The following is a 27338-nucleotide window of genomic DNA, read 5'->3' as shown; positions in this document are numbered from 1 at the left end:
TGTTCTTTTTTTTTTTTCATATACCCAAATATTTTCTCTCTCAAACCTTCCGAAGTCAGTCTTTGTACGCATGCCACTACATTGGTATATGCGGATCCGGAGAATATCCTTGGTGCAGCATACGCATTCCCCTACGGTGTAGAGCATTGGGCCCCGGAAATCTGGTATGGGAATAACTTCATATCTTAGTTAGCACGGGTTCCTACGTTGTCTTCTGAAACTCACCTTTATCCACGGGTTGTTCGTACGAACTCGGATAGGAGGATTTGTGTGGTTATAAGTCTGGGTACGTCCCACCCTTTTAGATAGGTGTAGGAATGAATCAGTTATCAATTTGAAGGTATTTTACCATATTGATCAGCTCACCCCTTGCAGGCTCATCAGACTTGCTTTAATACCAATCCTTGCTTCTTGTTCTGGGACTGGATATACATACTATATATACACCGATCATCGTACTCCTATCAGAGTTTGTATATCACTTAGCTAAGCTTTCATTAACCCATGCATTCACCGCTGTCTCGGTGTTGGGAAAAAATGCTAAAAAGTACTATGCGATTCATGCTATTGTGGTGTTCAATTCGTTGCTAGTCTTGTTTTGGGGGAAATATATTATTATGTCCTTCATTGATGAATGGTTAACTATAGATATCGTCCGTCGGCTGACTCGCCTTTGGTGATGACTAAGGGTTTGATTGTTTGTAGTTAACTAACTATAACTTAGTTATGTCAAGTCAAGTCAGTCATGAATCCAGCAGCTCACTAACACGGATTTATGCCACTTTAGTACATACGGTACTACCACACACATACTCCGTATACTAGGCTAAACTCTTAGCCAATGCATAAACTAACTTGACCAACAAATCAGCGAGGTATAATTAAACTAGGGGGTATAATAAAGTATAAACATGTGACAGATCGTATTGCTGATGCAGGCAACGCGAATTGAGCCCACGAGTCAGGATCGCATAAACGCCGAGGTCAATGCTTTTTGCTAATTTCTTTTCTTTTTGTTCGGTTTGTCGTGCAATGTGCAGGAGCAAATAGGGTGCGTTTCATTGTTTCAGCTCTTGGTTTGGACGGGAGATTGATAAACGATGCTGGATATGCTCTGTGGCATATCATATTAGGATAGATCGGCGCAGTGAGATCTTCATGTCAGGTAATAGAATCACCGGTCGGGTTTGATGGTAAAGTCCGACGAGTGGTCGATTAGGATAGTAGACAGCTTGACTGGGTGTGATTGTTGACGGTGGGTAATGAGCGCGTGGCGACGAGGATCTGACAATGTCATGTCATTCGAATTAAGAAGGTTACATATCATCATGTTCAGCCTCGTCTCATAGACAAAGCGGTCAACGGACTTAGGATAGCCATGAAATGACCATAAATAATAAGGCCATCCACAATGTTTGCGAAAAGAGGCTAGCTAATCAAGTCAGCCGGGGAAAAAAAATCTGCACTTTGCACAGACTCGTATTGCTGCACCCATGTCCATCATTTGCCCTGACTGGTAAGACCGCAAGACACGTTTTGCCCATCCCCACATTTTCGATCGAACAATCGACCGATCTTCGAAGCATCATGTCAGAGCTGAATCTGAGTGTATGCGATATTTGCTTTTTGAATCTTTCTTTCATTCCAGCCAATTGGACCGTGAGGCTGGATTTCATTTTTATATTTTTCTCCGTGTTCTCCGTATTTTTGTAATTTCCGTGTCTGACGTGTTTCGTTTGTTGTTCTCCTTTGATCGCTCGATACACTGAATGGTAGTGTTTGCAGCCTCGGGCTTGTTAGGGCTTGCGTGAGCACCTGACTTCTCCATCCATATGGCAATATCTCCACCCTGACAGACTGCATCCCATCGCGCATCTATAACCCACTCATTGGAGCATCGAGATCGCGTTCATGCGACGCCTGATGACAATTGTCGCGCGGCCTGTTTGGTGCAACCCGACTACAAGGTCGATCCTTTGACTTCGCAGACATCAATGACCACTGCCGACTCATTCTACCGGCCTATTGCTTCGACTGTTGATTTCCACTAGGACTCGACGAAAATGGAAGCCAGAACAAATCTCGAATCAGCCAGACAATGTACAAAATACCGAGAACATAGAGATAGGCGATGATCTTATAAGCGGATGACCGCCACGTAACTCTTCGTCGCAATTGGTAGCCCGGCGGTCCTTCTATGGGGCCTCTTCGAGAAGGCATTTGTGATGGATATGCCGATGATGAGTAGTAGGTGTATGCTGGATTGGCGGGCGCGGTTGATGAAAGAGGCGGTTCACTTTGGGATGAACGGCGCTGCCACATGGTGGTGAAATCGAACGAGCAGTATGGTTTTGCTGTCCAAGCGATATCGACCTGTCTCGTTCGAATTTATATTGATAGCGAAGATCGTGCAGCTAATCGTGGGAGAATTTTCTCGTCAATCTTTCCGTAACTATGCACCCACTCGTCTCTGCAGGCCCACCACACACTCAGCTAACTAGTCGAGATTCGAATCGTGCCAATTGTCGGCCTGACAGCAGAGCAAGAATGATGGCCAAAAAAAAAAGCGGCGTGGCAATAGGAACGATCCTTGTGCTAATCACGCGTTGTTACGTTTATTAGCACCCACTTTTTGGTAATGTATGATTTTTCTTTTCTTTTTTTTTTGGGAATCGAATCCAAAAGAGGCAAAGGTGAAAAGTCAAAAGAAGACTGCTGCAGGATGATTAAAGTCTGACGGCGACGGGGTGTGTTCGGGTGTCGAACAGGTCAAAATAAGATAGCTGAGATCTGACAGAATCTTTTTTTTAGCAGCACGAGGTCGAAAAGCGGCTAGACTACTCAGTAGTAATCATGCCACAATCAACATGTCCTCTCAATATCAGTGAAAAGTGAAAGCTGCGGCAGAAAAAAGAGCTGAAGATTTTTGACGAAGGAAAAAAAAAAAGAAAAGAAAAACGAATCGGCAGTATGGGCTAGCGATCCCAACAGAAGGCGATAGCGAGATGATGCGGAGCAAGGATGTTGTTTAGTAAACGGCGTTTAAAAGAGGATCCGGACATTGAGCCTTATGAAGATGAATTGACATATTTCTTCGTTTGACTTCGGTCTTCTTCTTTTTTTGAGAGTAGTACGTAGTATTTCCTTCTTCTATCCAGGCCAGACAATCAATATGCGCGCTCGTACATCATGACTGCATCAATTCGACCATTAAACCTCCCAATTGATAGATAGTACGGCTCGGTTGACGGATGACGAGGAGAGTGCGCGATGTGGGCAGGGTCCAGTTGGCAGGACTCCACCACGATGCAAGACGCTGTAGGTGGAAATCGAGGGTCAATCTGTTAGTTGCGTGTGTGTGAAGGAACTTCAAGGAAGAAATATGAAAATCAAAGAGTGGATAGTGTGGGTAGTTTATGTAGTACGCCAATGTTCTCCGACGTTCTTATGGCAACGTGGTAAGAACGTTTCCTCTGTCCCGTCGCCTTTTGCGTTGCAGTTTGCAACAACCGAAGAAGAGGAGAGAAGGAGAGGAGATGAAGATACTCAAGTCTAGAGAATCGTGAAGCGCGGCTCTAATGAACACTAACACTCGGGGTGGAAATGAGGAATTACCGAGTTGGGCCAGGTGCTGGACGCACGGTACTCTGCGTATGGTAACTTAAGCACTATAGACGAGAAACTATAATACATGAGCTCGGTGTGTCGCACACTGTAGTACCACGGAGCATGTTGGTGAGAAGACTGAAAGACAAGTTACTTCCTTACTTACACTTTACTACCCACGCTCAAGATAAGCGTTCTTCAACAGTCCGAACGCGGGGGTCTAGGCCAGAAGCTGTACACATTGAAGTGGGCAGTGGACACGCTGGTACATACATCGTACATACTGGTGGCCATTTATATTTTGTATGTAATTTATTGGCTGCACACTTTATTTAACCTTGACGGGCCGCCGGAGAGTCTGTTCCGTAGCACTACAATCACTAGCCGATGCTACTATCTGCTGGCTGCCCTACATGTACTCCGTAGTCATGTAGTACGTACGTAGCACTTGGGAATAATTAAAGTGGGATGACCACTTCGTACAGGGCATGTATATATAACCCATGAAATGTTTACTGTAGTCGATAGTGGGATTGTTGGTGGGATATATATAAACGTAGAATGTATTATACACTCTGGTATATATACTTCCGCGGTTCCCGCCCGTAGATGCTTGTGAGTTAGAGGAATCCAGTTACTACAGTATTATTTGACAATTGCAGCACACTTCTGCGATGGCTGTACCTAAACCAGTCCGATGGACAATGCTAATGCTGGTAGAATGATCCGTCATGCGTAATGCAGATACCACCATACGTCCAGCGTTGGCATATAATTGACTCAGTGGCCCGTATTATTACCGGTACTACTCTCGAGTCGCGATATACATCAACCTCGGATGTCATGCATTCGTTGATGAACTGCAGCATAAGTTAAAACATTGTCCTTACTTAGTTAATAGTTAGCTTACTTAGCTAACTAGTTAACTAACAATGTTGTTGACTTCAAAACAAAAATTGGCATGTGACTATGCTCCGGGTCACGTGCGGATGCCTGTCGGCTACGGTCCCGGTAGAGCTTGGATCCAGCCTTTGCTAACGTGAAGAATCAACCCGGCTATCGGATTCACTGAACTCCCTTGGCACATCAACATCAACATCAACGTTGTATCCTCCTCGTTCGTGTCAACTTGGTCTATCTCTCTCTCTCCTTGATATATTATTCTATTTCGCATTGCATTTCATCTCCAGCATCAAAACACGCGGTGACCTCGGTAGACAGATACGTCTCGGCCTTTCATCCGGACTGGGGTGGTTGACTGAGCAATTGGCGGGGAGAGCTGTTCCCCGTTGGTCCGACCGACAATCGGCGTCTGAGGTCAGGCGAGCTGTGACTCAATTCGCCTAGAAGTTAAGTTAGCTGTTGGCATTTACCGCTGTTCACAAACAAGCGATCATCATCATCATCATTATTTTCGCAAATTGGAGCTGGATTGACAGAACAAGGCATCGGGCACGACCTGATGGCCATTGATCGCAATCATGTGGAAGGCGTCAGATAAATTGATGGCCACCATCAAGCACTATGCAAGCTTCCCCGCAACTGGTGTTTCGCTCCGACAGATGGTGCAATTCGGCGAGACCCCGTCGCCTGGTTAGTACACTTGATCAAATTGATGACGATGATGATGGTGCTGATGACAATAGGCACCCTGTTTAGAGCTTCGCAATTCCTGTCCGAAGAGCTGCCCATCCGTCTTGCACACCGCGTCGAGGAACTGAACCACCTTCCCGATGGATTGAACGAGATGCCCTCAATCAAGAAGGTGAAGGATTGGTATGCGCAATCGTTTGAAGTAGGTAATACCCAAATGACCAGGATAATGAAGGAGAGAGCTGACCTAATTAGGAAATCATCAACGTCCCCAAACCGTCTCTTAGCGACGAAATCAAAGCCCACCTCATCCGCCCAATGCGAAACCACGGTAAAGACTCCAAACCGCTTAGCGAAACAACCTGGAATCCGAGCATACGAGAAGGACAATATCGATCCTCTCCGGACTCCGCCATAATCTCCAATGGCAAGGAGAATCATGATACACACCACCACAAAGGGGTTAATGGAAATGGCAAAGCCAAGTTGACTCTGTCGCGGCGGTATTTTGTCCCCGCCGAAGATTACGCGGGTTGGCCGCCAGAGATTGATGCCTATAACCAGAGATTTGGAAAGACCCTACAACAAATCAAGCGAAGGCACGATGGAGTTGTCACGACTGTGGCGCAGGGCATACTAGAATATAAACGGAAACGACAACGGTTACAGATTGACTCGAGGATACAAGCCTTTCTTGATCGATTTTATATGTCGCGTATCGGCATTCGAATGCTGATTGGACAACATATCGCATTGACCGAGCAAACACACGCCCATCACCCTAACTACGTCGGAATTATATGCACAAAGACAAATATACACGAAGTCGCCATGGAGGCGATTGAGAACGCACGATTCGTGTGCGAAGATCATTATGGATTATTTGAAGCGCCCAAAGTGCAGTTGATCTGCAAACCCGACCTCAATTTCATGTATGTGCCAGGCCATTTGTCGCACATGCTATTCGAGACCCTCAAAAACTCGCTGCGAGCCGTCGTTGAGACGCACGGCGCCGAAAGGGAAGATTTCCCTGTTATCAAAGTCATTGTCGCAGAAGGTAAAGAGGATATCACCATCAAGATTTCAGATGAAGGTGGCGGAATCCCACGATCATCCATCCCGTTGGTTTGGACATATATGTATACCACAGTTGATCAAACCCCAAGCCTGGATCCGGATTTCGATAAGAGCGATTTCAAGGCTCCTATGGCCGGGTTTGGTTATGGATTACCAATCAGTCGACTATATGCGAGATATTTTGGAGGAGATTTAAAGCTAATCTCCATGGAGGGGTGAGCCTCCCTCTTCATTATCTGTGAAAGAAAGCATGCTAATTTTGGATAGATATGGAACCGACGTCTACCTTCACCTCAACCGCTTATCATCTAGCTCGGAACCACTCCATTGACAATCACCAGTCATGAGGGATGGTCGTGCACGATTCACATCATTTAATCGCCTGCACCCATTTTACCCTGAGCCTGAAGTTGACCCGACCCAACAAGCAGACCCCAGGAAGAAAACGAAACCTTCCCACGAAGAATTCGTAGCACGATCATCATCCCAAGGATTGACAATTATGAATGCACAAGCTTTACGGCAGCGATTGAAGACGAGAGAGGTTTCGGAACGAAAACAGGTTGCCGATGTGGAGTCTACGCTTCATAGTGAGGACTCTGGTTAAACCCTTAGCCAGTAATTCTGAAATTATTTTTGAACTGTTTGGATAGGAAAAGCAATTGGATGGGCATGATGATATCCCGATTTCTTTTTCTGATTATTATTACAAAGTGTACATTAGGACTTCGACCGGCAGGTTTATATGCATGTTATAGGTATGCATGAAAATTACCTTACTGCGGTATGAATGGAATATATGAGGTTATTCTTCAATTTCTCTTGAAGCCTTGAAGTGATCGAGATAAGAAGTAGACAACGACGTCAAATATTAACCAACCTGACAGGAAAGCTGATCAAAACTGGTCTGATAAGTTGATAATGCACTCTCCCCTAAATCATGGAATGGATATTCCTTTTTAGTTCTTATATCCTGAATCTTTTTCAAGGTTCCTGTGTTTGTGTTCAAGGGTTGGTAGGCGGGCCCGTTGATATCTCGCGTATCCCTTGCAGGGCTGTTTATAGTTTGACACGGCCTTGAAGTAGGGTTTGGACCGAAGGGATATGCTTGTATTATCTGCCTGTACAAGAGTTTGAGTTTATTCCGTATCGTTGATATTTTCGTCTTTCGCAGCAGGTTGAGATAGGGCTAGAGCACCGAGTCCCTAAACCTAGTCGCGAATCTACATGCAGATACTGAATCAACACGTCTAAATAGGGATGTTAAACCCAGATTACTTTCTAAGAAGCCTCTCATTCGTGTTTAATTTAATAACGTCTAGTGTTCACGGATTCTTTCCATCTCCTACATTGTCCCCCCTCCGCGTCACCAACGCCCTGGGCTGCATTCCACAGGCGTTCACGCAGGCAACTGGATTCTTCGACCTGGACTGCTTTCCCAATTACACTGAAGAACAAGGTGAGTGTTTTCTGTAGTTAAGATTCAATGTGGAAGTATTTTAATAGACTTATAATTACAATAAGCTGAACATTGAGTACAAACTATCCCATCATGGGTTGACCATCAGGAGAGCATCCCCTCTGAATCTTGTCTCTCGCAGGAAATATATTTAGCCATTCCAGTGTTAAAAGAACGATCCGCAGTGCTATATCCAAGGCACGTAATGTACATACCGCTCCAGCATTCTCAGATCCCAACCTTGGAAGTAGCTCAACCCGTTCTCCGCATTCACCCTCCATTCTCATTGCTTATTGGAAGATCCTAGATACCGCGAGAGATAATCCATTGGGTGGTGGACAAACAAGGTGTCCATCAGGCTTCCAGGACAGTGTTCCAAACTGGTCGGCTCATCCTACACTGCTTTCTCTCATTCGACCTTCTGTTCTTGCCCTCTGCTTCTAATCAGCCAGCGCGCCGTGTGGTGGACAACGTTGTTATATACAGTCTTTTCTTGGTTTTGTAGGGACAATAGACATTGATCCCGTCCACTCGCTGTTGTTTTTATTTTGGGTTACAGGTTTGTTTATGGTTCTGTTCTGTCTTTATCTTTGTCGGTCTTTCAAATCGCGTTTCGAATCGGGCTTCATTGTATAGGAGATGGAGTTTTGAATGTTGTCAAAATAGTCGGCAACACGGATCACGCGGCGCGCTTTATCTTGATTCAGAAAAACACATAGTCTATCTAGGACTCGACTGAAGGAAAATGGCGGAGGACATCAAGCACAAACTCACAACCAGGAGTACTCGGAGTACTCCTCACATCCGGCTCAACTCAGGCCGCCATGAACCGTTCGTTGACATGGAAGATGACGGCAGAGAACGACTGAAACATACACTATCAGCACGATCTACTCGCCGCTCTCCAGTTCCATCAGTTATCAGACACTCGGCAGGGCCATCAACAATCACGGCACTTACCCCCGGAGGCGATGGATTGATGTCACCTCCATTGATATCCCCCACTGAATCTTCAGAACTCCTCTTCCCACCACCCCGAAAAGTGCGTCGCTCTCGGGAAAGTCCAGAGCGCTCCAAGTCACCGTCTATGATCTCCTACAGCTGCACCAGCTGGGACGACTCGCACTCAGACCTGAGCCAAGACAGTCGCGGATACGCGTTTTATCCTTTTGCAGACTCAAGAGCGCCGTCTCATGCGAGTAGTGATGATGAGAATGTGAATACGCAGACGGTCTCGGAGAAGTATAATATTATGCCGACGGAGGGGTTGTTGCTGTTCCCGGAGGATGTTGAGAAGGATGATTATTTGCATAATCCTGATCCGGCGGACAGGGAGCGAGACTGTGATATATGTAATAACAGGGGATTGGCTAATGTGGGTGGGTTGGCGTTGTTAGTGACGGGGATTGTGGCCCTGTTTATTATTTATCCTGTCACGTATGTTCTTGTGCACTCCTACTTGCTGACTTTAGAAACTGGATGGCCACTGACGATTCACCAGGACATTCGTGGATGGTGTCGTCCAAAGCTCTCGAGACCCATGCACACTGGACCCGATGTGCATTTCAATGACAAGGCCGCTCTTGAAGAATGTCAGGACCGGTCTTATTGATCCTATGACGCCAAGCTCAGCCATGACGAAAAAGGCGGCTGATGGAACTGAATGGCAGCTTGTCGTACGTCTTTTCTCTTTTTGCTTCTTCGGTTCAAAAGGACTAATGGTGGGAAGTTTTCCGACGAGTTCAATACGCCTGGCAGAACCTTTTATGAAGGCGATGATCCGTTCTTTCAGGGAGTGGATCTTTGGTACGGAGTGACTGAGGATCTAGAGGTATCTATCTATCACCATCACACCATTTACACAAAGCGAATCACTGACCAAGATGTGTAGTGGTACGATCCAGACGCAATAACAACATCAAACGGTGTTCTAGAAATCCACTTCGACAGTTACGACAACCACAACCTCAGCTTTCGGTCTGGCATGCTCCAATCCTGGAACCAAATGTGTTTCTCAGGCGGACGACTTGAAGCCAGTATCTCCCTTCCCGGACGAGGCGACACATCTGGTTTCTGGCCCGGTTTCTGGGCAATGGGTAACTTGGGACGAGCTGGATACGCAGCAACTACAGATGGGATGTGGCCATACAGCTATGATGATATCTGCGATGTGGGAATCACGGCAAACCAGAGTTCGACGGATGGCTTGAGTTTTTTGCCTGGCATGCGTTTACCGGCTTGTACGTGTCCGGGTGTGGATCATCCATCGCCTGGGAAGTCGAGGGGTGCACCAGAAATTGATGTTATTGAGGCTAGTGTTACAGTGCTCGATGAGATGCAGGATCGGATTGGCGTGGTCTCTCAGAGTTTGCAGTTGGCGCCGTATGATACGTGGTATTTGCCAGATTATGGTACGTCCCCGCGTCTCTCATTTTTCTAGCATATCATTTTCTAATACTTCCGTGGGATAGATTTCACTGCCGTCTACAACCCATCCATCACCGAGATCAACACCTACCGTGGCGGCCCCTTCCAACAGGTCGCCTCCGGCCTCACCAACCTCAACAACAACTGGTACGACGGCAAAGAATACCAAATCTACGCCTTTGAATATGCTCCCGGCGCCAATGGGAACGTAACCTGGTTCGTCGGCAGCGAAAAGACCTGGACTATCGACGCTAAAGCCGTTCGCCCTAATGGTAACATTGGCCAGAGAGTAATCCCCGTGGAGCCAATGTACCCAATCCTGAATTTTGGTATGTCGCCTTCATTTGCGATGCTCAATTGGACGGGGCTGGCCGAGACGTGGCCTGCTACGATGAGAGTAGATTATATTCGGATTTATCAGGATCCGAATGAAATTAGTATTACGTGTGATCCGGTGGGGTATGGGACAACGGAGTATATTAAGCAACATCCTGAGGCGTACCATAATCCTAATTTGACTTTGTGGTATGTATATTTTCTGTTTCTGTTTGGGTTGGAGATTAGCTTGCTAATGCTGTTGGTATAGGTCGCAAACTGGGTACGACTGGCCCAAAAATTCATTCGTTGATGGATGTTAATCCTTTCTCTCCTTTTTCTGTTTCTGTTTCTTTCTTCTGATATCAAGTTCGTAAATGTGAACATATGTTGGGGAGTAATCATTTCTCTTACTTTTTATACAAATCTAGAAAGGCATTACTTTTATTCTCTCTTTCCCCTCAAAACAGGTGTATTTCTTAATACTTTACCAGAAGACGCCGAAAATCCAGGCTCAGCATGATATGCTTGTCTGGTACGTATTTCTCTATATCCTTCCAGTGCAATGAATGTCAATTTCAGTAATTTTCATTATACAAGAGCTGATATGAGCCAGGTGGGACGTTACTCTCAACCTCATCACCCGTCAAGGCTCTGTCCTCTCCAACCCAACCATTAACAGTATCTCCAAATCCAACAGCGTCTTCACGTTCTACAGCGTCTCTAGATGCCCCTAAGAACTATTCGAGTACATGTTCCGCCTGGGAACTTACGCGCGCGAATTCGAGCTTTCCTCGTCTACATTGAACGTGTCTTCAACTTGCGTTTCCAACATTCTCTACGCCAAAAACAAAAACCATTAATGCGGATAAGTCTTTACGCTCTAAAAGCACTCACCAATGGCAACCAGGATTGTCTCACCTTAATTTAGGTAGGGTTAGGGCCACATAGGGCTCATGTACTTGCCGCAGCACGATTATCGAGCTTAGCATTTAGAGTTTTAATCTTTTTTGATGAGGTCGACGGTTTGCCAGTACGATATGTTGTGCCACAAATCACTGACCTGTTTCTAAGGATGAGGGATTAACTAGGCGTTGACCTGGGTTGTCGCGAGCAGGGGCAGTCTAGATAGATTTTTATAGGCATCGAATTTCTTCTGGAACACAATATAAAGTAGGAAGTAGTTTGGTGTCAAAGAGTGTATACATGATCAATTCGCTTCGTTCTAGCGGATATATATCGTTTCATCCTTTTACTTGACGAACATGTATAATCTCAAATCCTCTAACAGCCACGGTTGTTGTAGCCAGAAAGCTGGTGACGGCAATCAGCCTGATCCCAAGCCCACAGGAAGTAGTACTCGTCTCCGTACTGCCACCAGCCCTGTGTAGCATACTTTCCGTTTCCAGTATCCAAGCACTGGTCTCGGATTTGGTACATGGCAGCCCAGCAGTTGGGCGATCCTCCGGTGCCGACGTCGGCTTCAGCGGATGCAACGACGTAGCCGGCGATATTTTCGGCCGATTTGTAACCAGAATTGTAGGGTTCGGAGTTGCAAGTCTGTGCAATGGCGGCGTTGATGGCGTCCCAGGTTGTACCGCCCCAGGCACCGTTGTGGGATCCCTCGCAGTTGGCGGCTTGGGCAACCTGAACCAGGGCGTTGGAGGCCAGAAGGCTGACGAAAGTGGCGATGATGGAGGTCTTCATTTTTGATGGTGTGTAGCTTCGTGGACGAATTGACTCGATCGAGACGGCTAAGGCAGTATCAGAGTAGTGTTCTAGAGATGAGGTGTCTTGCAGCACAAGTCTACTCACATGTATAATGGAAGGTGTATTGATGATTGTTGTTGAGGAATGAAGAATAAAAAGTATCTGATGAGAGGCAGGAATACAGATCCTTATATAGCTTTTTGTGTGAGTCGATTCCCTACTCTGTACGTGATATCACTTTTCGAGTACACAATACGATCATACAAATGTTTATAGCTTACTATAATCTATAGCTTCTAATTGGTTAGGAGATTTATAAAAGTAATATATTAATAAATAGGTAAGTTAGTTAGGTAACTTAGTTAACTAACTATTCTCAATATATTAGATAATACCAGGGAGTACAGTGCAGTGTTTTTAAGCTAACACGTCGGCCCCAGTCCGACGCGAGGCGCTGAGACAAAAAGCCTCAACTATAAACTGCCAGAAAAAATAAGAATATAGTGGAGATCTCAGCCTGGGTTTTCGTGGGGCGGCCAGCCCTATGGAGAAGATACCCCTCAATGAAGTAAAGGTACTCTAAAACGTCCTAAAATTGATGTTTTACTACTTAAAATATAGAATAGGAAGGTTGAATGATTTTAAAGAGCGATGAAACAGAAATTCCAAATTTCTTGAAGCCATTACAAAGTACATTGGAATTCTTTTCTGAGCCTGTGATCCGTGTTCTAGATATTGAATCGTAACTTAAGATTTTTTAACGTTAAGCCGCAATTTAGGTAGGGTTCAAGCCTACGAGTTGCCTATTTGAGCGTGAGAAGAGAACACCCCATTCTATCTCCAGCTACGGCTGAAAAGTTAACCGCATGGAGGACCCCCGGGATGTGACCTTAGTCCTAAACAAACCAGCAATAAATCTTATAGTCAATTATTTTTCGGCCGGTTAAGTTTTAGAACTGTGGATTTGATTGAAGAGGGAGAGTGCAGCTAAAACTTTCAACTTTCCTGTTCCGGAAAGCTTTCTGGATTTGTACGTACTACTTCTGTACTAAGACGGGAAAGGCGATGACTGAACAATGTGGGTCATTCGTTTTTCACTCTATTATTATTAACAAAGGCTTGCCTCAAAAAGATGTTGAGTCAATATTCTATAATTGACTCCAATAAGAGCTGAAGAAAGCTTATCTACATACTTCTAACCCATCAATTTAGAGGCTGATTAACCTGGTTGGGAAGGTGAGAGAATCAGGGACTACTAACTAGTATACTCAATAAATATTGGTTCTTGTATTCAAGTTGAAGATTTCCAGCCAGCGGTGTGGATGTACGTACTGGGCGGTGCTCAATTTCCTGTGCCCAGACCTCGTTTATGCACCAGTTTCATCGTCTGCTGGCCACATTGACGCTGTTATAAATGGATAGCCTGTTGGCTGATGGTTGCTCGTAAGATGCAATGACTCATCTGCTAGAACGGAAGCTTTGTTTCTGCGCTGTATAGAAAGCCGAAATATAAGCAAGCCATGCGTTTTCGAGACACAAGCCGGACATGTTCTACAGTGCGAGCTTGTCAGGGAAGGATTCAGACTTTTCATGCAGGACGAGGAAACCGTCCGAAGGATCTGTGAGGCCTACTAATCCGTAACACGCAAAATGTACGATATTACAACTTGGCAGTCTCGTCAAGACCGATGTGGCGTTGGGCTGGATCAAAGGAGGCTGCATCAAATACGGATCCTTAGTCATGGTCCAAAATTTCCCCCATTCTTTCCATCCAAGGAGATGACGGATTCTGGGAGTTTTACGCATGCTCACGCGCAATACGGATGAATTAACGGGCTTAGTGATGGCCCTCTCCCTGACATCTTAGTGCCTTGATGGAAGGCGTATATGAAGAAAAGAAATAGTTCAATATGCTCTCAACTGAATCTTACGGATTTTGTCCGGCTGTCTGAAATGGAAGGGAACTCACAAGATTACTAAGAATCCATCAGATTCGAGGAAGTTTCTCATTGCCTGTGTGTTTAAGATAGCTCTAATTTCTCTAGCACTAAGCTGATATAATTTCACCGCAACTGGAGTGAGAAGTGACGAGATAGTTTATTTTGTATGTTCTCTCAAAATAGTAGCTCATGGAATGTATTGGAACTGGCGAATTTCGAGCGCTTGGATAATTACCCAAGAATAGAGCCGACCCTGGTTCAGATCGCTTATGTTCATCCGCCTATGTCGATGCCAAACTGACTTGCTAAGTTACTTAACAGAGGGCACAAAGTTACATTATTCTCATTTGTCATACTGATCACTGTTCGTGAATGTTCAATTGCCTCTTCCGGATAACCTGCGTTAGGGTTACCGTAGGGCTATCATATTGAGTGCGTGCAGATGATATGATTACCTAACCTTGCTAGGTATATTTTAGTGCGTGGATCTTTTTTGTGCTCTTTCAAGTACAAGTTACATCCCATCCAGGCCCTGTCATCATGCTGTGCGTGTGTAGTATACTTCCTGATTGGCGTGTTTTTACTGGATTAGGAATTACCAGATTAGGACAAACCTTGGAACGTGGGGTGCGTACCTGAGGAGCTTTAGAGCTTCACGACGAAAAGTTGTCATTTCGAAAATGTTCTTATACGATAGCTGGATTTATTAACCACTGGATTTCTCCGAGATGATTTGGGTACATTCACCAGAATCGAATTGAACATGCGCTCATCGTCGTTGATCTATCATCTCCAACGAATCGCCCAGTATACCCATCATGGCTACAATGGACCAAATCTTCGCGGGCTACCGCGACCGCATGGGCGTTCTAGAAGCCACCTACGACAAGAACCCTTTCGCCAGAGGTGTTTCCTGGATTGAAGGAGAACTCGTCCCAGTCAACGAAGCTCGCATACCGCTATTAGATCAAGGTTTCATGCACAGCGATCTAACCTACGACGTACCATCTGTTTGGGACGGACGCTTTTTCCGACTTGATGAACATCTCGCCCGGCTACAAACCAGCTGCAAGAAGTTACGGCTTCAGTTACCTTTTCCTAAGGAAGAAGTCAAGAGAATCCTAGTTGACATGGTCTCCAAAAGCGGAATCCGAGATGCCTTTGTCGAGCTCATTGTTACCCGCGGACTGAAGGGTGTTCGTGGCTCTGAGCCGGGTGAAGTGTTCAAGAATAATCTCTACATGTTTATTCAACCTTTTGTGTGGGTGATAGAGCCTGAGATGCAGCCTACCGGAGGAAAGGCTGTTGTCGCGCGGACGGTGAAGCGTGCCTCTCCCGGTTCATTTGATCCTAATATCAAGAACCTGCAGTAGGGAGATCTTACCTGTGGTCTCTTTGAGGCTGCCGATCGCGGGGCCTTGTACCCCTTTTTGACCGATGGTGATGCAAACCTCACGCCAACAGTCTTGATGGATAGTGAGGAGGTCTGTAGAGGTCCCACGGTATGGGTTGCAATACGTTGTTTGGAGTCTGTTTTTTTGATCAGGGAACTGGACTCGGTGTCCCTTTCAAGCGTGGCGAGGCATCTAGAGACCCGAAGGTTGATCTTGGATGTTCGAAGATGTAGATGGAGAGCTTATTAGAGAACATGGATCTGGAGGCGGCACATCAGGCGACGAAATTGATCGCTACGATATAGAAAACGGCAGCCCCAGAAGTGCGATAACGTTGGCCACGAGTATACGGCACAGTGACGATTTTGGTATCGCTATTGAGGATCTGAATTACCTGGCACTTAATACACTCGGGATACAAACGGACTTGATTCGTAGCGATGTGGTATACTGCGTTGGTGCTGACGGTGGCGGTGTCTTGAGTGTCGGTAGTATCAATCGGTACAGCTCAACACAAGCCACCAGGACCGTCATAAATAAAATATTACTCCAGGTATCAGAATGTCAATGATAGCACATTGTATGTTACGTGGTGAAGAAAAGCCACACGCATATTTGAGTATGCCAATCATTGAATATACACATCGGCAAGGTCGGTCTACACGAGGTATAAACCATGCCGTGATGGTGTGTATAGGAAAGGGCACAGAGTATTTCTGGCACTCGAGCGTTGAGAGTAAAAGGGCGGGGGTGGCGAGTCTTTAATAACGTCTTGTCTCCTCGTTATGCGACGTGATTCATGCACATGCACAAGCAGGGATTACCTTCTAATCACCTATCCTCGTTGAGAATTGATCATTAAGTAAATGATCATGGATCAAGCAGGTCTCTACATAAGCCTGTCCATCAACTCCCATCAAGCTTCAATAATCAGCATTACATAACCACGGTAACGCCCTCCCGTAACTAGTTAACATTAACTTACGTATCTCATCTTACATAACTTAACAACTCGGTCATACAGATTATTGCAGACCTCGCAGGGGAAGAAAAAGGTTGATGTAAGGAGCAACGGCCGGCGAGCCCGGGGGGCGCCGGAAGAAAGTAAGTTCTATCGAAGTGGGTCACGGGATCTGATCTGCCACATGCCTTGTTTTCCTTACTTTGCCTTACCTGAGGCGCCTCCAGTATGCCAGAAAATAAATAACTCTGTAGTACGCCAGATGGTGGAATGGAATGTGTATGTAAGGAAGAGATATCCATGTCAATCTTATATTTTGTGGACGAGATTTGAATACCCGGTAGATGCAGTTAGTACGATCAACACCAAAGTCTCTTGTAATCTGAGTGTCGTGCATATTATCCCTAGGGTTTAGCGACTTTAAACAAATCAAATGCCAGATCAATTGGAGCCATATTACGGAGTAATGCAGTTATTTAATGTTGAAATTTTCGGGAATCGTGGTGAACCACGGTACCGTAGGTAATTCGCCTCCTAGTCGCCAATATAGCCTACGGCGGCCACGACATGTTCCCGATCGTCGAGACCAAATGTAGAGTTTCGGTAAAATGGATACTATGTACCTAATACTGGTTCTAGAAAAAGCCTATATGGCTCGGCTACCGCCAGACCATTCAGAGTATGTACGTAGGAAAAAAACGATTTTCAGAATGAAGGAATAAGTTATATGATAGACAGCGTCAAATATTTCTCGACAATAAATGCTTGGGACGGAATCGCGACCAACTACGAGTAGAGCATAGCTGGATTGTGGCTACGTGGCTGCCACTACGTCGTTCATAAGGTGTGGCTGATGCGCACTGTGGCAGGTGACAGATGACGCTCGGGAAGATCGTAAAACGGTGCATTTTGCGTACTCTGGCTGTGTACGTATCTCCGTATCGGAAATGTATACGCTGCATAATCATACATATTAACCAAGTTATTATTTGTATGGCTGTGACAATGCATCTGCAGCCTGCCAGCACCCACCAATTGTTGTACGGCACTAACTCGATTTGGGATAGAGTGCATTGGACGTAGTATATGTACGCACAAGCTTGCATGGCGCTTTGCTGACTTGACTTCCTTTCTTTTTTCCTCGTGGGTCACGGACTCACTGTCCGATGGTCGGCTTATTTATGCTTCCCTCCGTACTCCCTCCCTATTTTGGTCGTACAGCTTATCAGGGAAGGCAGTCGATATGAGTTTTGGCATGAAAATATTACGATAGGATTAAGATGATAATTTCGGTGGTTTCATGTAGAGGGTGTGCCCCAGACGTTTATAGTTCTTCAGGTGCTTTGTGTTGATTGAAACACAATCCCTACAAATATGCATACGGTATATAGAGTAAGGCACAGCATGAAGCAATAATACAGAATAGAATGTAGACGACCCTGTCTATTGGCCGCCATACCATGGATCGAATTGATCCATCACATCAACTCCGGAGTCCTCCGTACCATGCGTACAGTTACTACAGTACTCCGTAGTCCCCGTGTCCAGCCCAGCGTCAAGTCAAATCCAAGGTCAAACAGCCGAACAAGGATGGTGGCTGTTGGGGCTTGGGCATAATGCAGTAAAATCAAAAGTGGATACCTCTACCCAGGCAACTAACCCACATTCGGCGCATGTCCCCCAGAGAGATGCAGAAAAAAAAGAAACGAAAAATAGGCCGGGTCCGGCACCACTAGTCTTAGGGCATGCGGTTCTCCAGTCAAGCCTCCCTCATCAGAAGGATAATTAGCTAATTACGTTACCACTCCGTAAGTTAGTCACGAGTGTGAGTGGGTCTGTATAGAGGGAAGTATCGCCTTTTTTTTTTTTTTTTAGTGCTCTTTTGATTGTTCTATTTAATTACTCGGCACTGGCAGCAGCACGGGGACGTTCTCCAATGTAAGCTAGTCTTTAATTCTCCATATCCGTCATGTAGCGCTGACCAGAGTCCATTTTTCGAATCGCCATCTCAGGCTCTCACACTCTCAAACCTGGCTGACTGACTGTTTCTGTTTCTGTTGCCCACGGGCCACATGCGCCGACGGGACCAGACAGTGGAACCCATCCCCACTTTGTATCATTTCTTTCCTGTTCTAAGGTTTCTAATCAAACTATGTCAGACCGACGGTCTCCACCGGGCCCATTTATCAGGGCTTGGCGCCATGGTGGATTCCTGATGGCTGGTGAATAGAAAACAAGGGATGGGGCTTTTGGCTTTTTTAAAACAAGAACTTTTTTCTTTTTGGTCTGGTCTCGGGTTTGGGGCTTGGCAGACAGGCAGACTGAAAGGAATATGGCTACCGCCCCCCATTGTCCACTGCTGTAGGACGGGCATCGACGCGAACGTGGTGCCATGTACAACAAAGGATGTCGGTGTCGCGATCTTAGTACAGCTTTAGTACTGCGTAGTAACCAGACTGATAGGATCGGGTTGATCATGCCTCGTCCAATGATCGTCCGTTTTCACCCTTGTTATTATAAACGGGCGCGCTTTGGAATTTTCATGCGTACGACTACTACGAGTATGTATGTCCTTGTTTGCGAGGGGATCATCGCCTCTCCTCATTGAGTTCGTAATGGTCGGCCATCATGACTCGTTTGATGTCATTCTATTGTGATTCTAGTTACCAAGGATACGGACACTTCTACTCGGAACTTGATGTTCTATAATTATGCTTGTTTCAATACCATATGGCATAGACTCGATATAATCAAAATGTGACGAACATTACTACGAGTAACTATGTAGAAACTAAGATAAACGGAGTCCTGACTCCTTACTCAGTACGAAGCACACATCCGGACTCAAGCTATCCTCCGTACAGGACAAGAAGAAATGGGGCGAAGAAAGGCGGCTAATTGTGGGATGTGCACTGACGTCGCATTCAGGCTGGCATGTTTGGGCAGGCTCCACCTCCCCGAACAAGCCAACCAGTCATCGCGTTACACAGATCAATTGTGATCGGGATCCACTCCATCCTCCCCTGGACTAGAGTCACTAGACAGTGGAGACACAGCCATCTCATGCGCTTGCTTACATAAGTACAGTCGACTTTCCGCATCGGGACTCTGCGGGCCAGACTAGCCCCCGGTGGCCGCTTTGCCGCTGTGACACACTAGGAGTCGCTGGTGCAGACACGATGACCCATGCTAACTTGCTAAGACTCCACTAGCACAAATCACTAAAACAGCTAAACCTTGTCCCAGACCTGTCGCCGGACACACCCTGCTTAGCTAATCCAGAGAGCTCCCTCCTTCCCGTCCTGTCTGTTTGACTACTCTGCTGGACGTGACTGCCCGTCACTGCCCTCTCCAGCTGAGTCTGTGAGGAGCTACACAACCACTAGCGCATCTTGGCAAAAATCACCCTCTTTCCCGCCCGCCCCTCGAGAAAAAAGCCCATTCTCTCTCGCTCGCTCTTTCGCTTTCTCTTCTCTCTCCTCTCTTCTCTCTCTCTCCTTACCAGCTGGGTCATTCTTCATCTTGTTTTCCGTCCCCCTCCGGTTCCAGTATCCTGTTAACGCATCACCTCTCTCCCCTTACTCTCTTTCCTTCCCTTCTTCAACTTACCTTCCCTTCCCCCATAGTACTGTCCAGAGCTACGCTTGCTAAGGCTGACGACGGCTGATGCTACCCGCCGGCGGTTGCCCAGCCACAAACAACGCTCCCTTCCGACACGTTCTTGGATAATTCTACACACAACACTTGGTTTGTCTCAACTCGATCGCAGTTGCGCGTTATTTTCGCTACGTCAATACTTTGACCCTTCGGCGCGTATAAATCGATCGGAGGTAGAAGCGTGCGACGGACTGAACTCGCCCTACCATGGCCCATCCTCAACCATCGCCGCCCGGAGGCGTGCCTCCTCATCATGGCCCTCTTGCGGCCCATCCACAATTGAATGGTCATATTCCTGTGCAATCCGCTGGCCAGAAAGGTCCTCCCTTGACCACGGCGCAGAAGATTGCTGCTTTGAACGAGCAAGTCTGGCTTCAGATTGGTATGTAATTCAATACAAGAAATGTATGGAGCACATCTAACAGAAAACAGGAAGTTTGACTGAATTGATGGGCGATCTCGACGGCGGTATGGCTGCTTACGAGCAGGCGCTCCGACACAATCAATGGTCCATTCCTGCAATGACCGCCATTTCTCAAATCATGCGGACTCGAGAGCAATTCCCCAAAGCTATCGAATATCTTCAGCAAGTCCTCAAATTAGACCCTCAGAGTGGGGAGACATGGGGCAGCTTAGGTATGCATTCACGTTATGTTACATCAATCAGATCATCCTCGTGTAACCGTTGCTGACCTTTGTGCTAGGTCACTGTCATCTTATGATGGACAACCTGCAGGAAGCCTACACTTCGTACCAGCAGGCGCTCTATCACCTGAGGGATCCAAAGGTTTGTCGCGTTATCTTCGGTGAGCTTTCGTCATAGTTAACATTTCTCCAGGAGCCCAAACTGTGGTACGGCATTGGTATCTTGTATGATCGCTATGGATCTCTCGACCACGCCGAAGAGGCTTTCTCTCAGGTCATGCGCATGGCCCCCGACTTTGAAAAGGCCAATGAAATCTACTTCCGTCTCGGAATAATATACAAGCAGCAGCAAAAGTTCAACCAGAGCTTGGAATGCTTCAAATACATTGTCAACGATCCTCCCCGTCCGTTGACCGAAGAAGATATCTACTTTCAAATCGGTCATGTTCATGAGCAACAGAAAGACGTAAGTAATTCTAATTCTGTCTGATGCTGTGCAAGTCAGTGCCACTGATCATTGCGCTAACATTACACAATAGTTTGATGCTGCGCAAGCGGCCTATCGTCGAGTGCTTGACAAAGACCCGAACCATGCCAAGGTTCTACAACAGCTCGGATGGTTGTACCACCAACAGAGCACAAGTTACGCAAGCCAGGAAAAGGCTATTGAGTATTTGGAGAAGTCGGTCAGCGCTGGTAAGTTCTCACAACGTTGGCGATCGATCAAGTCAAAATGCTCACGTTTACTTTTTCGCAGACAACAATGACGCCCAAAGCTGGTACCTCCTCGGTCGTTGCTACATGTCACAACAGAAATACCCCAAGGCGTACGAGGCCTACCAACAAGCCGTTTACCGCGACGGACGTAACCCTACCTTCTGGTGCTCGATTGGTGTTCTCTACTACCAGATCAACCAATATCGCGACGCTCTTGACGCCTATTCCCGTGCCATCCGACTCAATCCGTACATTTCGGAAGTTTGGTATGACCTTGGTACATTGTATGAGTCGTGTAACAACCAAACTGCCGACGCGTTAGATGCATACGGTCGCGCAGCAGATTTGGATCCTACAAATGTTCATATCAAGGCTCGCCTGCAGTTGCTTCAAGGACAAGCCCAAGGACAGACGCAGGGCAGCGCTCCAGCACCAGTTCCACAGGATATCCATCCTCAGGCTTACCAGGGACCAGGTGTTGGTGCACCCCCTGCTCCTCAATGGGGAGCTCCTGCTCCAACTGGTGGACCTCCACCACAGGCGCCAGCACCTCCTCGTCAGATTGCTGACTGGAACCGCGGCATCAATGACATTCAAAACGCCCCTCAACATCCTCCACAACCGTCAGCAGGTTACGAGCCGCGTGAAGGTCTTCGCGGCCCAGCTCCTGGACAGCACCCGAGCCCTCGTCAGGATCTACGATCTGCCTTCCCAGAGCCACGTGGACCAGCTCCTCGTTCGCCAGCACCTAATGCGTACCCTCAAACACACACCTTGCCTCAACTTGCAGCCCCACCTCCTGGTCCTCATGATCGTCCTCCTAATGGTGCTGGGTTCCGGGGTGGTCCTCTCGGTCCTAATGGTGCTCCAGCCCCTGGAGCAGCTCCTCCACCAGGTTATCCGGCTCGTCCATTTTCTCCTCCTACTGAGATTCGACCACTTCGCGAGATCTCGGATCGTCCTTCTTCACCAGGTCCCACTTACCCTCACCAACAATTTCATCATGGTCCTAGCATCCAAGGTGGCGGTGGTGCGGGCATTGCCGGAGGTGCCCCTCCTCCAGCCTCGGCAATGACTGCAGCTGATGCTGCTGCTCGTGACCGTATCGATGACCGTCCTCCGTCTGCCATGAAGCGTGGCCGCGACTGGGATAGCGTTGATGGACCAAACAAGAAAATTGCAAACGAAGAGACTCGTCTTCGTCAGGATGAGATCGGCCGCCGTGTCACACCTCCTAGTGAATTGCACCGACGTAGCTCATCGGAGGCACGTCGCGAAGAACAACGTCGTGCTAACGAGAACTACCATCCTTCCGAAGCTGCGCACCATCCCCCTACGCTTCCATCTATCCAACATATGCAGCAGCCAGCTGGCCCTTCTGCCATCCCACCTATGTCTGAAGGACCCCAGCCGCCGTCTAATCCACCATCGGCCGGTCCTGATACCCAGGCTCCTTCTGTCAAGGAAGAACCTAGTCGCAAGGAGCCGGCACCATTGCACGAACCTGCTGCTCGCAAGATGGATGTCGATGAGGACTACGATGACGATGGCGAGGAGGACAAGCGCGCTGGTGCCGGGTTGAAGGGTAGCCCTCGCGGCAATGGTGCTGGCGGATCTACGAATGGAAACTTTGCCAATGGCAATTCCAGCTCAGCCAAGCCAGAAGCTACTTGACCTTCCTGAGCAATGTCGGATTATCTTGTCAAGTTTCGATGTCTAATATGAAATCTTTCTTAAAACACTAGTTGTTGCATCTCTTGTCTTGTTTTGATTATGATTACCAAAGAATCTTCTCGTCTATCACATCTACTCTCTTGATTTTCTTTATTGCTATTCTTTCACATACCACCACCGAAGATACTTTGGACGACGGAGATGGTATATATGGTATATTATAACTTTTGTTTCTTGGTTCAGTCTGTTTGCGGCATGATCGATGACTTTCTTAGTTTGTTTTATTCTATTATGTTTTATTTGAGATAGTATCTATTACAATCGTATATCCTGACCTAAATTTTATTTTCCCTCTCTGTAGATCTATCTAACTAATATCCATATCAACATCCCCATCCGCGTCTTCCCGTCTCCCTCTCCTCCTAACAACGGGCGATGATAACGGTGACCCAGAAACAACTCCATGCTGCTGTTGTCCCTTTTTCGATCCTCCAGGTGAAGAAATCTTCCTCGCCATCGGTGACGATCCACCACTGCCACCCGCCGACTTCCTCGTCCGAAGTCGCTCCCACCCATTCAAATCATCCGTCTCAACGACATCGATAATATTACCAGGCGCAACCTGCAATCCTCCTACCGTTGTGGCACCGCCATCCCCCCTCCCAGCAGTACTGCCAACACTGTCGGACTTTGGCCGATCCCAGACTAGCTTGGATGCCCTAACAGAATCACCAGGCTCAAGAACCTGTGCCATAAACCTTCTTCTCGTTCGTGGCACCGACTCATTTGCGGCGAGACTGTGGAGCACCAAGAGTTCTTTGGAGGAGAGGATTGTGTTGGTTATGTGGATTGTTTCGTGGGTGCGGTGGGTTGTGGTTTTTCTTTTTTCTGAGGATGGGTTTGTGGTTGAGGATGTATTATTATTGGTGGGGAGGGTTGTGGGGTGGTGATGTTGATGATGATGATGATGATGATGATGATGATGATGGGAGTGAGATTGAGGAGGATTGGGGTGGCGGTTGGTGGTTGCTGTTGTTGAGGCGAACATGCTGGCGTCGGAGTCGGAGTCGGAGGATATTGTTACTTGGTTCATCTTGTACTCGTTGGGATCTTTATGTTGTGATTTGGGTTGCTGTGTGAGAGCTTTCCTTTGCTTGGAGGGAGATGCTGAATGTGAGAAGCTTGAATTTGTATGAATGTAGGCGTCTCGCGCAAGTGCTGACCGATTTCGAGGATTTAACAGTTAAATAAATTATACGGATCGCAGAAGTTCTAGAAGAGCAAGCGACTGGAGTATCATCGCTGATTAAATTGAATGATTATTGGAGATCGTTGATACGCCTGGAAACGATCAGGTCGAGTGATGTGATGCGGGAGATGTGAGATCTACCTACGCTACGTGAATCTGATTGGCTGGTCGCGTGACCCACAAAGCCCTAATCCTAATTCCTCTTGTTCAAGCCAAACTTTTCCCTATGCTAACATTGCAACAAGCCGATTCGATCTTGCCTGGACTTTTATCCGAGCGTGGTGGAAGCTTAGCTTGAGTTTGGAAATCGCTTTAGTTAATAAGTTAGTTTTATTTTATTTTTACCATAACCGTATGTGAATCGAATTCCTGTCGGCTTCCTGGCTCTCCATCACTTTGCCCAATGCGTATCGACACCCAGGATGGACCCCCATATTTAATGTGCATCTGCGAGAACCTTCCGGCCACTTGTCCCCACTAGGTATGTCGCAGTAGCTAAAATTGACTTCATTTAATTATCAATGACCAGTATCGCAAAGTTTAATCTGGTGTGCCTAGACAAGGGGGAGAAAAGGGGTTTCAAAGTATCATCACGCTGTAGATTTGTCAAACTTTATAGAAATAACCAAAAGATGCCTTGACCCAGAAGAAAGTAGAGAAATTTAAGATGACGGATCTGCAAAGCTGAATAATAACAGAGAGGAGGAAACTAATACTATAGCTTTGCTACGTCCCACTTGATGAGCGAGCGCTATTTAGGCGCAATACTCCGAAAAACATCCGTTCCCCCCACCTTCTCTTTTATGGCATATTCATGCAGATATGCCCAAATCTCCTGTTTCTGAAAAATCATCTCATCCACCCGCTCAAAAAGCGCAGGATAACCAGCGAGAATCTTCTCGGCCGCAGCCCGCGACTCAGCGAGTGCGTCGGGGGAGAATTTCTGATCTATCAACTTGCCGATACAGGCGTTGAAACTGTCATTTGTTTCGGAGTCTAGGGTTTCCTACCACAGATATAACAAGATTAGAGAGAATAGAATAATACCTTTTTTTTTTGGCGTATGAGTAAAGGAAATGTACCTTGATATCAGCCCCAAAGTTTATCGCAGGCACCCACCACTGGGTGTCTAGTTTGAGATCGGCACCTGCGTTTTCTTTCTGTCTTTCTTCCATGTGGGCGGCCATGCGGGCGAGTTGTTCCTCGCGGGTCGGGGTAGACTCGCTCATTGTAGTGGTATGTCAAGAAATAATAGCAGAAGAGTAGTCGTGATGATTTATGAATAATGCTGGACAGACGGTTAGAAGAAGACAAGAGTCTTTTTACTTGGAGGTAATACGACGTAGAAGCGGCTTGGGATCAGCTGAACAAGTCTAGCAGGCAGCTATCTTTTCGAGAACATACATCACATGATATTTCCGGTGCTGTTGGAACTAAGGAAGTGCTAACTGAATGGGGTTTTGTTCCCTAGTTAATTATACGAAGAAATATGAGAATTCGCAACACAAATCAACCTTACTATCTTTAACGAGAATAACCGATTTACGTCACCGGTCGCTCTTTCTGATATCATTCATACGAGATCTTGTATATATAAGGGCTAACATTGCAAGAGAGCGAGAGCTCCAATGGCTCATATATTTTCACTGTAAGGTTTCCTTTTTCAGTCCTGACCGCCATCTGTAAGCGCCCTAGCACGGTTTTGTTCCAATATGTGATCCTGAATATCAACAGCGCATCCTTTAGTTACCTAGCGAAGATGTGGATTACACCAAAACTTCACTCCCAACTTCCAGCCTGTTGTCCCAAAGCCAGTCGAAAACTATCAAGTTTCTCCAACTCCTTCCACAATGCCGTATACTTTTGATATCGAGTCATGTCCAACTTCAAATTTCGGACTCCCCAACGATAGAACACAGCCAAGTACGGATCAACCACTGTCACGGCATTTCCAACCGCAAACGGTGCACCGGATGCCGTATATGAAGAATACAACTTGCTCTCAATCGTCTCGTAACAGGAGAGTATAGTCTCGACTGCTTTTTCCGCTATCCGCCGCGCGTCCTCTTCGGTAGGCTCATTCATGAATCTATCTGGTCTCCAGAATCCTGCAAACGCTTGTCCATGCAATGTCCCAGATAGCCAATTCATCCACTCATACACTCGGGCAGTCTCAAGGTTGTTGCTTCCTAGAAACTTCCTTTCAGGAACCTGCAGAGAAACTGTGGTGAGAATAGCCGGTGCTTCGGTGATGACTTGGTCGTTGTTATGGTCGTCTTTCAGAATTATCACTGGCACGCGACCTTTGGGATTAAGAGCAAGAAATTCCTTGGGAAATTTTCCCATTTCAAGGCGAATGGGTTCAAAGGAGACATTGGCCTCAAACAAAAGAATATGCACTGCAAAGGAGCACGAGCCTGGGGAGTAATAGAATTTAATGGGCGTGGCCATCGTCGATCTTGGAATAGCTTCTTAGTTTGGTTTTGATTTTTTTTAGTTGTAAATGATGATTCTTCTACCGTATTTTAAACTACAATGCCACCTGTCGGGCTTCAATAGCCAGGTCAATGTTTGTAAGCTCTGCCGGTGGGAGAGTCCTGGGGAGGTTTATTTTCAGCCATTTAATTTTATGTAAATCATTGAATACGAAGCAATAATGAGTTCTTGTGTTTGCTGACATGAATCTGGTTCGGTCTCGCTCAGAAGATGAGAGTAGTCTGACGACGAATTGTCAGCACCGGAACCAATTCCGCAGACCATCAGCAGCAATAGGTTAGTTATCATGAACGGAACGGAACCCACAAAAAGAACAGTCTCATCCTCCAATAAGAAGTCTGAAACTGGGGGGGTGTGTTAGAAAATAATGACGTGATTTCGGACGTCACATAACCCTATACGAACCATTACCAAGAAG

At 46.5% G+C, this 27338-nt stretch overlaps 9 protein-coding genes across 9 annotated transcripts; 4 read left to right on the top strand and 5 right to left on the bottom strand.

Annotated features, from left to right (window-relative positions):
- Positions 1-2022: 2022 nt before the first annotated feature.
- EYB26_007365 (uncharacterized protein) lies at positions 2023-2322 on the bottom strand (the record flags this gene model as incomplete). The annotated part of the gene is made up of 1 exon (XM_054266637.1): positions 2023-2322. One exon carries the CDS (start codon positions 2320-2322, stop codon positions 2023-2025), a length of 300 nt encoding a protein of 99 aa, XP_054122612.1.
- A 2765-nt stretch (positions 2323-5087) lies between these two features.
- Positions 5088-6607, top strand: EYB26_007364 (uncharacterized protein; the record flags this gene model as incomplete). The annotated part of the gene is made up of 4 exons (XM_054266636.1): positions 5088-5199; positions 5253-5401; positions 5455-6491; positions 6544-6607. 4 exons carry the CDS (start codon positions 5088-5090, stop codon positions 6605-6607), a joined length of 1362 nt encoding a protein of 453 aa, XP_054122611.1.
- Positions 6608-8480: 1873 nt separating this feature from the next.
- Positions 8481-11284, top strand: EYB26_007363 (uncharacterized protein; the record flags this gene model as incomplete). Its single annotated transcript, XM_054266635.1, has 8 exons — positions 8481-9172; positions 9237-9411; positions 9465-9566; positions 9627-10146; positions 10207-10687; positions 10749-10760; positions 10972-11012; positions 11094-11284. The coding sequence occupies 8 exons, from the start codon at positions 8481-8483 to the stop codon at positions 11282-11284; spliced, it is 2214 nt and encodes a 737-aa protein (XP_054122610.1).
- Positions 11285-11761: 477 nt separating this feature from the next.
- EYB26_007362 (uncharacterized protein) lies at positions 11762-12184 on the bottom strand (the record flags this gene model as incomplete). Its single annotated transcript, XM_054266634.1, has 1 exon — positions 11762-12184. One exon carries the CDS (start codon positions 12182-12184, stop codon positions 11762-11764), a length of 423 nt encoding a protein of 140 aa, XP_054122609.1.
- Positions 12185-14945: 2761 nt separating this feature from the next.
- Positions 14946-15500, top strand: EYB26_007361 (uncharacterized protein; the record flags this gene model as incomplete). The annotated part of the gene is made up of 1 exon (XM_054266633.1): positions 14946-15500. One exon carries the CDS (start codon positions 14946-14948, stop codon positions 15498-15500), a length of 555 nt encoding a protein of 184 aa, XP_054122608.1.
- Positions 15501-20346: 4846 nt separating this feature from the next.
- Positions 20347-23175, top strand: EYB26_007360 (uncharacterized protein; the record flags this gene model as incomplete). Its single annotated transcript, XM_054266632.1, has 6 exons — positions 20347-20521; positions 20572-20775; positions 20844-20926; positions 20978-21250; positions 21324-21480; positions 21542-23175. 6 exons carry the CDS (start codon positions 20347-20349, stop codon positions 23173-23175), a joined length of 2526 nt encoding a protein of 841 aa, XP_054122607.1.
- A 367-nt stretch (positions 23176-23542) lies between these two features.
- On the bottom strand, positions 23543-24268 carry EYB26_007359 (uncharacterized protein; the record flags this gene model as incomplete). The annotated part of the gene is made up of 1 exon (XM_054266631.1): positions 23543-24268. The coding sequence occupies one exon, from the start codon at positions 24266-24268 to the stop codon at positions 23543-23545; it is 726 nt and encodes a 241-aa protein (XP_054122606.1).
- A 907-nt stretch (positions 24269-25175) lies between these two features.
- On the bottom strand, positions 25176-25653 carry EYB26_007358 (uncharacterized protein; the record flags this gene model as incomplete). The annotated part of the gene is made up of 2 exons (XM_054266630.1): positions 25176-25430; positions 25507-25653. 2 exons carry the CDS (start codon positions 25651-25653, stop codon positions 25176-25178), a joined length of 402 nt encoding a protein of 133 aa, XP_054122605.1.
- A 550-nt stretch (positions 25654-26203) lies between these two features.
- EYB26_007357 (uncharacterized protein) lies at positions 26204-26875 on the bottom strand (the record flags this gene model as incomplete). The annotated part of the gene is made up of 1 exon (XM_054266629.1): positions 26204-26875. One exon carries the CDS (start codon positions 26873-26875, stop codon positions 26204-26206), a length of 672 nt encoding a protein of 223 aa, XP_054122604.1.
- Positions 26876-27338: the final 463 nt, after the last annotated feature.

The sequence above is a fragment of the Talaromyces marneffei genome, chromosome 5, assembly GCF_009556855.1.
Source record: "Talaromyces marneffei chromosome 5, complete sequence".
NCBI classification, from domain to species: Eukaryota; Fungi; Ascomycota; class Eurotiomycetes; order Eurotiales; family Trichocomaceae; genus Talaromyces; species Talaromyces marneffei.
Note: the sequence above shows the minus strand (reverse complement) of the source record. Positions and strands in the feature narration are given on the sequence as shown.